The following is an 11,518-nucleotide window of genomic DNA, read 5'->3' as shown; positions in this document are numbered from 1 at the left end:
CAACAGTCAGGATGACATAATTTATGCAAAGTTTTCAGCAGATATTAAAGGTTCTGTGTGAACAGTTTACCGTCGTCAAAAAGTGTTTTCTGTCATGGTGTGAGCAGCCATCTCTAAAACTTGGAAGTCTTAAATTCTTATTTTTGTGGAAAAGTGGTTAAAATTAATTCAAATTGCTACATCAACGATATTTTGGTTCCAGCTCTGAAAGAGATGAAGCAACACTGAAGGGATGATCTTTGTGCATTTTCAACAAGATGGTACACCATGGGTGCAACCTAGTTCGTACCTTGAACCATTCGTACAGTCAGTTCGTACCCTGAAAAGATCAAGAGAAAAAATTAAAAAAAGCCGAAGTCGATGATCGCAGTTTAATAACACAACGCCGAAGTCGCTGATCGGAGTTTCCCCAAACAATTTGAAACAAACTCGAGAGTTAGGGTTAGCGGAAACGGCAGAAAAATGTTTGCGGAAACTGCGATCAGTTAGGGTTAGAGCATAGATTACTCATGGTTAGAGTTTGGGTAAGCCATGGATCACTGAATTAGATTTTTTATTCTTTTAATTAGATTTTTAATTCGTATTTTTAATTTTTATTAATTTCTAATTCCGTGATCCATGGGTAAGCGGAAACTGCGTTTAACGGAAACTGCAATCAGCGAGGGTTAGGGTTAGAGCATAGATTACTCTATGGTTAGGGTACCGGTAAAGGTTAGCGGAAACTGCGGAAAAATATTTGCGGAAACTGCGATCAGCGAGGGTTAGGGTTAGAGCATAGATTACTCTATGGTACAAGGGTTAGCAGAAACTGCGGAAAAATTGCGTAAACTGCGATCAGCGAAGGTTAGGGTTAGAGCATAGATTACTCTATGGTTAGGGTTAGCGGAAACTGCGGAAAAATCTTTGCGGAAACTGCGATAAGCGGACTTAGGCTTTGAGCTAATTTTTCTCACAATCTTTTCAAAGGGAAAATTTTAAAATGATTGCGGAAACTGCAATCAGCGATTTTGGCTTTTTTAATTTTTTCTCTCGATCTTTTCAAGGTACGAACTGTTCATGGTACGAACTGTTCATGGTACGAACTAGGTTGCATCCGTGCACCATCCCACACCTCAAGAAAAACTCAGGACTTGTGCTCACATCAACTTCCAAAATTCTGAAGCAATGTGGCCTTCCTCATCACCTGATTTGAATCTCATAGACTTTTGTGTGTGGTCATTATTGGAGGTAAACAGCTGTTCTGTTGCTCACTCAAGTGTTGATGCTCTGAAGCAACCACTCTTGCGGGAAAAGGCGAAAATGCCCCAGGGTGAGCTCAAATCACTCCTGCGGGAAAAGCCAAAATATCCCAGGACATGCCTCAGTTGAAAACTTCCGACTAAGAATTGAGAACTTTTTGTTAACCCCGTAATTCCATAAACCTAGCCACATCTTTCAATCTTTGCTTTCCCAATGTTGGTGCATTGATGGTTGCAAACAGCTGTGGAGTCGGAAGGATTTTGACATCTCTTGAGTTGGCCAGTTATAAACTGAGGAGTCGGAATCAGATATTTTTTACCCGATACCGTACCACAACCCTAGAACTTTGTAAAGATCTTGAAGAATTAAATAGACTTCTTCAAAATATCCAATTTTATCCATATAAGAAGTACCAGTCAGGCAGTCATATCTGGCTTCTTTTTACCCTATCAGTTACAGCTTGATTTTTGCAGCTATTGGTCAGAATCAGAAGCATGTATTTTAACATGGTGGTGATTGTACGTTGCACTCCACTTTTAAGAACCACTGGGTTGATGGGAAAGGGTATGACTGTATTATAAATTAAGAAGTTTGATAGGCTATATTTTTCTAGAAATCCTAAGGATAATTTAATAGTTGAATATCTATTGAAAAACAAAGTGCACTCAATATGTCTATGATAGAAAAGATGGCAATAATTGGAATACGATCATTCGGACCAGATGATAAAAATCAGCAAGTTATCACCTTCCAACACCCATTGACATTGCTTGTTGGGCCGAATGGAGCAGGAAAAACCGTTAGTTATCAAACTTTGTTATAAAATGTGCAAAAATATATTCCTAAATTATAAAGATGGTTGGTTTTGAATCTTTAGGACTCGGACTGACAAAGTCTCGATAGCTTATTCCTGGCAGTGTTGCATATTAGTAGAAGCTCTTGATGCAGGGTCGGTTACCGAGATTAACAGAGTGAAGTTTTCTATTGTTGTTGAAGTGTTGTTGCCGAATAATTATTTCATCCACTACTTCTGTTGTGAAATACATTGCTCAAGTGCACACCTCGAGAGCCAAACCAGCGCTGCATGATCTTGATTTGAGTGCTTAATCATTGAGCTAACGAAGCAGACCGGATAGTGTTATGTTTATATTTGCAAACACGATGTAGTCAACATTTTTTCCCAACACCACATTATTCACGTATGGGTTGTATGCTGTTGTTCAGTGCACAGTAGAATTTGTTGTCATTTTAATTAATTGCATTTAGGTTAGAGCTCGACCGATATCACTTTTTCAGGCCGATACCGATATTTATGAAATTTTTAGGCCGATACCGATATATATCGGTTGATATATATCAATTACGAAAAATTTGTTACCAACAAGGTTATTAAGCAACAAACCAGTCCAAGAAAGTTTATGCATTGGTTGCTGTCATAGGCGCCGAGTTTTCAAAATAGCTGGGCGGGCGAACACATACTGTCACGTCACGTCGTGATCACCAATAATAATGTAGAACTCCACTGTTGTTTTCCTGCCACCAAGGTCCAAGATCTAGGCTTCCTAGTTCCTACTACTATAAATTGCAAATATCTAGCGATAAACTGCGCTATTGAACCGAGCTTACATTGAATCTACAATAGAACAGTTAACGAAAGAGCTGAATTGCAACTAATGAGTGACAACCAACGGTTTCATCCGGCCAAACCAACACGTGTGCACTGTTCAGTAGTGCACAGTTTAATATCAGTGACGTAACAGACGCAACTGTGATGGTTGAGACGACAACATAGAGCATTTTAGCAGCAGAGTTAATTGATGACGTCGTTTGAGAGAAAATTACTCCTTTGAAGAACAATGCTACAGTTTTTACACCGATTTAGCATCTGGCGATGTTAAAACGATGTAACAGCAGTGGAAATTGCGGTCAGACTTTTGCTGCGAATGAAGTTCCTCACAGGTTTGCGCAATTTACTTGATTTATAGCACTGGGCTTACGAGTGGCAGAGTGGAGACAAACGGCGCGGCTGGACACTTTTGCTCGTCTAACGGCAAATCAACGTTGTTTAACGTTGCATGAATGTAACATGGCAATAATTGACGAAAACTAATTGCTTAATTAGTAGGTCTAGTAGGGCCTATCATATGGCGACAAAACCTTGCGAATAAGGTAAGTAGGCTAGTATTAGAAGGTGGCAGATGGTTACAGAAATTTTTGAACTTAAAATTGAATTAATTTTTTTTTTTAATTCCTGAAATGTTCGGCGGGCGTGGCCCACCCGCCCGAGACTCGGCGCAGGTGGTTGCTTGCTTAATTACGCCGCATAACTTCCACCGAAAGAGGTCGTGTGGCTTCTTGCGTCACAATGCTCTGGGCACGAATTGGAAAACTTCTATAATGACGCTACTATTTTCTTCTGTGCAAAGTTTCACTAGGCTTTTTTCTTTGGGTTTATTTTTGCAACTTCTACAATGACGCTACTATTTTCTTCTGTGCAAAGTTTCACCAGGATTTTTTCTTTATTTTTGCAACTTCTACAATGACGCTACTATTTTCTTCTGTGCAAAGTTTCACTAGGATTTTTTCTTTGGGTTTATTTTTGCATGTCATGTGAACAAAAGTTAATTTTCCCTGGACCTTTTCTTTCTTACTGTAATACCAAAACTTGACAAATTTTGCTGCATCTTGCTGCGATAGCCTACTCGTATGATCTCATTTTGTAACGAATCTTGCCTTATCAATATCACTCGGAGATCAAAGCCAGGCATTGTGACGTAAGACTTGAAATAAGCTGTGCGTGGTTAGTGTAGAAGTACACCCGCACTCCCATCGATTCTTAGCAAAAAATTCACCTTTGTTACACTGATTCAATGTCATCAATCGTTGAAGCAACGTAAAACTCGAAATTTTTCCTGCTTGAATTGAAGCTAAGGGATACAGTATTAACATTTTCTAGATGCTCGCACTAGAATGGGCGGGAAATTATATTCTCACAGCAATTGTTTGTGCTATGCAAGCACGTTTGAGAAACTTGTGTTTCTTCTAAAGACATGCATGGCTGGTTTTGAGTGTGCTTTTGCTGGCCGATGTTTATCGGCGAAAAATAGCCGATACGATATATCGGCTACTCCTGATATCGGCCGATACATATCGGCTGACCGATATATCGGTCGAGCTCTAATTTAGGTTAATGTTTACCAATATATAAACAAAACAAATCCCATTTGAATCATCACAAATTGTTTATTTTCAATATGCAACTTCCCATCATGCTTCAGCATGGCTGTTCCTTAAAATCTATTAAACCCGAAAATGTTATTAATCTAGACCAGGAGTTCTTAAGCAGGCTTGCAAGAGCTGAAGGGGTGGGAAAAAGGTGAATTATTTATAAAGGAATAATTTGGGAATCAACATTTGCCTGCCTGCTTTACATCAAAACAAAAACCGATTAGATCCTTGACATGCGAGTAGCACTCAGGACCAATACGCTACAATTTGATACCATCATCAACAGGAAACAATTTGATACCATCAACAACAACAGCAAAAACGTCACTGAGCTTGTTGCTTAACCGGCTCGGTGGCTTAGTGGTTAGTGCGCCCGCCTCTGAAGCGGTAGTCATGGGTTCGATACCTTGTCGGGTCATACCAAAGACTTTTTATAAAAAAATGGTACTGAATCTAATTTCTGCTTGGCACTGAGCAATGGAGTGGATTCGGGTAATAATGTACTCAGTTGCGCCTCTATACGGCTGCATTGACACTGTCTGTTATGTAAAGCGCTGTGGAGCAACGCATTGTGCGATGGATACAGCGCTATATAAAAACTAACATTATTATTATTAACCACCACTACAGAAAAACTATTTTGTATTTTTCTTACAACTAACAAAAAAAGTTAGTTTGTATCCAAATGCAATCTGGGTTTTTTTTTCGGTCATTGATCAATTTTTTGCAAAATGTCCGAAAAAAATATAGTCAATTCGGTCAAAATGTCCAAAAAAATGTATAGTCCATTCGGTCAAAATGTCCGAAAAAAACAACGTTTCTCAGTGAAACTTATTGTTGTAGCTAGTCAGGAAGTGCAAATTTTGGTTTGTATCAGCTGCTTGAAAGGAAATATTTTCATCAGAAAAAATGACCAAAATAAATAAAAAATGACCGAATTTCTTCAAGTCATTTCAGACAAATGACCGAAAAGTCTCAGCGAAAAAAAAAAACCCTAACTGCAATCTTGATGACATGATTGGATGATTGGGCAATCAGGAGGCTGTATGGAGGGTCCACGTCTTTTAGGCGCACACTGTGGCGTCAGGATATTTAGTTGCGGAGCACTGTGGCGCTCATTCATTTAGGTGCTATTCCTTGTAAAGTCTGCAGATTGTATCAGCTCAGCTTTGGCAAAACCTAGTCGGAGTTTTGACGGAAAACTAAGTTACTCTTCACTCAAGCCTACCACCCTCTTGAATATAGGCTACGGTATATTTTTTAATGATGTTTAGTGCAGTTATTATTTGACTTATATATAATATATATATAAATAAAAGTAAACTCAGTCGTTTTTGGAAACTTGAATAATTTATTGATAAAGCTTACATTTTGTGTGAAAAGCATTGCCAGATAAAGCAGTTTCACTCACTGAAGCCATGACAAACAACACATAAATGCACGCGCATTAACAAAACAACATATTTTTCAGTTCATTATAAAATTTTGTGTGAAAAGCACTGTCCTACTTGCCAAGCTGATACAATCTGCAGACTTTACAAGGAATAGCACCTAAATGAACGTGCGCCACAGTGCTCCGCACCTACATATTCTGACGCCACAGTGTGCGCGCCTATTTGACCGACGCCTAACTGTCTGCGCCTAAAAGACTTGCTCCCTGTATGGATGCCTTCGCAATGAGGGTGCAATTGGGCTGAAAAAGTTTTCGTGAGCTCATCCCTATACTTCTAGACAAGGATATTCTCTTCGATAGTTAAGATCACTTACATAATATGTTTCATGCAAGTGAGACCTGTCCTTTCACTGTCGAAGAGCGAAATCGGCTATGTGGCAATGATTTGCCATTGCCATGGTATGATTTATCTGATGCAATTGCCTTTCTGATGGGTGATGATGGAAGAGCTGAAATTCAGGCTTGGCATCCATCAGCTTGAAGATGTCATGAGATGAAGAAGGCTATGTTGGAACGGACATGTGCAACAAATGGAATGAATCACCTGGCCAAAAAAAATTTAGTCCTTTATATAATGTCCGTGGGAGTAACTCACGAGGACGTCCTAAGAAGTGTTGGCTCTAGAAAGATCTGCCATTTGCAGATCTCGTCTTGGTTGACTTTTCAGGACCAGTGGCATGGAGAAATGCCATCAAACAGAATTGGCCACCAACCCTCGCAATAAGGTCACGTTAAATCGTAGAAGTGGATAAAGTCACAAACATTAAGAAAAACAATTTTCATACTTTTGATATCCCCATATGAGGAAAGCATCATATTGTGTTAATTCATTGTCAGTTATATAAATAATGAGAAACACAATGGTTTTGTTTTGTTATTTACACAACAACACATGTAAATAAAATTAATTTTGAGTCGTTCTAGAAGAGGTTTGCGAGAACTGGTTCGTGAATTCAAAGTTGTGTCAACAAGGAAAAAGGTTAAAAACTACTGATCTAGACGACATTGGATCTTTTATGTCAGATTATTAGTGTACAGTAGTGCTGGTTATACCTTGACTCTGTCACATTGATAAAAACCTGTTTAATTTGAAAATCTTATAATCTTCACACTCTAAATTAATTTCATCATGAGTACTGAGTACTCTTCCTATTTTAGACCATCATTGAGTGTCTTCGTTATGCAACTACTGGGGAGCAACCACTCAATACAAAAGGTGGAGCATTTATCCATGACCCTAAACTAGCTGGTGCCACTGAAGTCCGAGCTAAGGTACACATTGTTTTTATAAAAGTATTGCATTTTCCAAAGTGGCTTTATTTAAGGCACTGGTTGCAATAAAGCAGCATTGTTTGTGGCAGGTGTTGCCAGTGCAATGGTCTCTGCCCATATGACTTCATATTTTCACAAATCACGGCTGTGAACGTTTCTCAAATTAGGACATAATTCCTTATCTGGCAACACTAATAGCCTACCATAGATATAGCCACGCTTTACATTTTGATCAATCTCTTAGTGTGTTTTGTATTATAATCTGTAAAATTCAGATCACAGATAATGCAGTTAACATCAGCTTTTTGACTTTTTCATGAAGTGTGATTTCACATTCAATAGATTTTGATTGGCAAGTGAGCTAAGTTTTAATTGTTTTTTTATTTTTATAAAAAAGGTTCGATTACAGTGCAAAACTATTCGTGGGAATGACATTACTGTGGAACGAGGAATGATGGTAACACAAAAGCAAAAAAGTGTTCAGTTTAAAACCACAGATGGTTTTATCCAGAAGGAAGTGTAAGTTTGTATTTAAGAAGGGCATAGCATGTTTTGTTCGTAAATTTCTATCATGCAGTTTTATGTTTATAAATTGATAAATATAAAATGTGTATTTTTTTAATTTAATTGAGTTAGTTACTTTTGCCAAATTACAATTATCTTTGACCTCTAGTTATGAAAATAGCCTATGTTTTCTTCCTGCATTGGTAGTACTGGCTAATTTACGGTATTTGTGGGTCATTCCATGCCAAACGTCCTGAAAAATCATAAAGATCCCAGTTTGACCCTCTTTGATTTTGCTCAAACTTGGTCAAAATGTTATTTGGCATGATTTAGCCATGCAAATTCCTTAGGTAATGTTCTTCAAATGGTTAAAAAGATTATTTTGTAAACACTTTTTTACGGGGTTATTTTTATACCACAAGATGGTGTTATTTTGGCTTTTTTGCTTGGGGTGCATATTTTGATGCATTGTAACTTTCTAATAAATATAATGTTACTTATCAAACTTGGTGAAGTTGTTGCCTGGTAGGGAAAGAGCATACATGATGAATATAATAACCATTCTACTTTTCATAAAAAAGTTACAGACTTCCAAATATGGCACAAAATTTGTTTTTGATTACTCCGTTATGCTGCAAATTAATTGCATTTTGACAATGCAATCATGGTAGCTAGAAGTGAATCATTTTACCAAAAATAAACTTTATGTATATATATAATCTTCGGAGAAAAGGATATGGTTAATTGAAAATGGTCCAAAAACCGAATGCGGAAAAGTTTAGGGGGGTATCTAAAACTTTAAAGCATCATATTTCCAAAACTATAATAGATACGAGCTAAAATTTGTAATGCATGGCTAAATCATGCCAAATAACATTTTGACCAAGTTTGAGCAAAATCGAAGAGGGTCAAACTGATAGGTCTAGGACACTTGGCATGGAATGACCCTTGTGCAAATACTGGGGGTGTGTTAATCACCTGTTGCTAGTGAAAGTGGTACCCTTAGCAAACCTGGAAATATATTTTGAAACGTGTATGGTGCCACTGCCATGAATTGAAATGGAATGCTCAGTTCAGCAGCAGCGTGCCATTATCTGATTATCACGGTGTGGTGTGAACCAAATAAAATGTGTTGTGTTTAGGAACGGAGAAGTACAACATCTTTCATCAAAATGTGCAGAAATCAATCGTGAGATGGTTTCAGCCCTTGGGGTGTCCAAGGCCGTCTTGGACAATGTTATCTTTGTTCACCAAGAAGAATCAAACTGGCCTTTAAATGAAGGAAAGTCTGTCAAACAACGCTTTGATGATATTTTTGCTGCAACTAGGTACGATTCAAGACTGTAGCACTCTCGTTTTGTGGGTTTAAGAACTGTTGGTGCAATAGTCTCTATTTCTACTTCATGCAAGAGGTAGTGTTGAACTTTATGAGCAAAGTGTGGTAGGTAAATTTTACTCCATGCACTGTTTTCAGGTATATTAAGGCTCTGGACGAGATTAAAAAGGTACAGAAAAATCAAAGAGCTGAAAAGGGTGAAGAAGATGTCGCGTTGAAGTTTTTGGAGCAAAACTGCACTCGAGCTAATGATGTCAAACGTGATCTTGAGGTTAGCAGGCATCATTGTAGCCAATTTTATTGAAGATTTTCAAAGTTAGGATAAATTACCCTAATATGAGATTTCTTGGTGATTAACATAAAACCACAAACACTCTAAATGATGTTTTTCATGATAAGCCACAAATGGAGATTACATTTTCCACCAAAAGTTTTACCACATTGGCAGCTTATTATAATAGCGTTCATTATCTGTAGCCTACCCTGTTGTTTTTTCGGTGTTGTGACGATCGTATAGCACATTGCACTGAACATACGTAAACTAATAAAAAGAACTGGTAAAAATATGAACGTAACTATAAGCCTAATCATTTGAGTGATGTTGCATAGCAAAAGATTGAGGGTGAAAACTTATCATTATTTTGTTTTGTGGTCTTGAAGTTGAAAACTACTAATTTGTAATAAATACAAAAGCACAGGAGAGAACAAAATTTGGTAACTGTTTGGCATACAAATACCTGTAGCGTTATGCTGTTTGATCTCTCAAAATAGTTATTCTTTGTTTTTGTATCCGCATTGCTTGAATCGTGTACAAATAAACTGCCTGTGTTGGCTTCAATACTTCATCAAAGGTCTGTCTTTTTAGCCTTTTTATGAAAAATGAAAAAGAAAAGACAAAGTTTAAAAAAAATATCTGACAACAATGAAGTCGGAGTCGGCCAGTTATAAACCTAGGAGTCGGAATCGTATATTTTCCCCTCCGACTCCATAGCCCTAATTTTTTTACTGTTTTACACAAAGAACATTTTAAATAAAGTCAAACTGAACTGATGAATACCTTTTTATCACTTCTAGTGTGCCACGACAAAGTTGCAAGCCGCTCAACAGTCGATGGGCTATGTTGCTACAGAGTTGGAACCAATTGAGAGACAACTTAGAGAGTTTGCTGAGAAACGGATGAAGATTAGTGAACTGGATGGTGAATTGAATTCTCTGCAGAGCAGGAAAAAGCAGATGAATGAAGATCGTGAGAAACTGGAATCACGGATCAACAACATATTTAATGTGCGTACAAGCAGCAATTCCATAATTTTTAAGATTGGTTCAATATCTGCAAACAATCTGTAGGATAGTCAATAGTCATCAATGAAAACAGACTTGCTGGCTGAATTTAAGGCTTAAAAAAAGAAAGAATTAAAAGACGTTATTTACAACGTTTTGATTTTCCACTAGTCTATGGAACTGAATTTAACTAAAATCTAAAGACAATTAAAGAATAAAATATTAATCATCATAAGCTCTTGTTGACGCAATAAGCATTGAAGTATCATTAATGTATGTTTCATTTACGTAAAAGTTTGATCCATGTAACTAAGCCACATGCAGCATTTTCACTGTTAACCTGTTTGTTGATGCACATTTCAGAAGTAGATTTTTTACCTGATATTTATTTTTTTACCTTGAATATTTAAATGTACCGTATTTATCCGTGTATAAGTCGCATTCGTGTATAAGTCGCACCCCAAAATTTGGCTCAAATATTGGTACAAAATTATTTTTAGCAAATTTTATTGAAAAACAACAATCAGAATTTTAAAAGCCTTCAAACTCATTTTCATCTTCACTGATGCCAAATAGTTTGTCCCATTGTTCTTGGGGCTCGCAATGCGATGCTCGCAAGTCGCAATCCTTTGCATGCAAAATACAAACGCTTAATAGCAGCGCTAACGCGCGATCTGTAGCATTCGTTTGTCAGAAGTTCAGAACCTTGTGTATAAGTCGCACCATCGTGTATAAGTCGCACCCCAACCTTTTTGGGCAAGATTTGGTGCAAAATTTTGCGACTTATACACGGATTAATACGGTATACATATACATGTTATCAACAGGGTACAGATGAACAATTGGTTCAACTTCAAAAGGAGCAGCAGGAGACAACCAGCTTTAAGCAAAGGAAGAAGACGCAATGCGAGAGCCGAGTACGACCCATGGAGAGGGACATCGATGAAGTGAGACGAAGAAAAACATCCCTTTCTGTCGAGGAAGGTGGCTGAGATTAAGACTGGAGTGGATTTATTGAGATTGTATAAAAAAAAAAATCTGAAGAGCATAATATTTAGAAGACCTGGCCAGTGGCCATGCATTACTTTTAAAGATGCTGGAATATTGCGATTTTACTGTAATTGTGTTGTAATGGCAGAAGTATTAAGTATTGTATTCCGAAAACTCGCATAAATGTAACCGCTTTTGTGTCTTATGGTAATGAT

At 37.5% G+C, this 11,518-nt stretch overlaps 1 protein-coding gene across 1 annotated transcript in view; it reads left to right on the top strand.

The window, feature by feature from the left end:
- Nucleotides 1-1,909: 1,909 nt before the first annotated feature.
- The window catches only part of LOC145766147 (DNA repair protein RAD50.L-like), a 36,768-nt gene continuing 27,159 nt past the window's right edge, over nucleotides 1,910-11,518 (top strand). The window contains exons 1-7 of the mRNA XM_082577804.1: nucleotides 1,910-2,038; nucleotides 7,079-7,192; nucleotides 7,590-7,711; nucleotides 8,839-9,024; nucleotides 9,171-9,303; nucleotides 10,107-10,316; nucleotides 11,141-11,297. Coding sequence (XP_082433930.1) covers nucleotides 1,910-2,038; nucleotides 7,079-7,192; nucleotides 7,590-7,711; nucleotides 8,839-9,024; nucleotides 9,171-9,303; nucleotides 10,107-10,316; nucleotides 11,141-11,297 — 1,051 coding nt within the window. The remainder of the gene's footprint in view (nucleotides 2,039-7,078; nucleotides 7,193-7,589; nucleotides 7,712-8,838; nucleotides 9,025-9,170; nucleotides 9,304-10,106; nucleotides 10,317-11,140; nucleotides 11,298-11,518) is intronic.

This window comes from Aplidium turbinatum, chromosome 3, assembly GCF_918807975.1.
Source record: "Aplidium turbinatum chromosome 3, kaAplTurb1.1, whole genome shotgun sequence".
NCBI lineage: Eukaryota > Metazoa > Chordata > Ascidiacea > Aplousobranchia > Polyclinidae > Aplidium > Aplidium turbinatum.
This window is presented reverse-complemented; position numbering and strand designations above follow the sequence as displayed.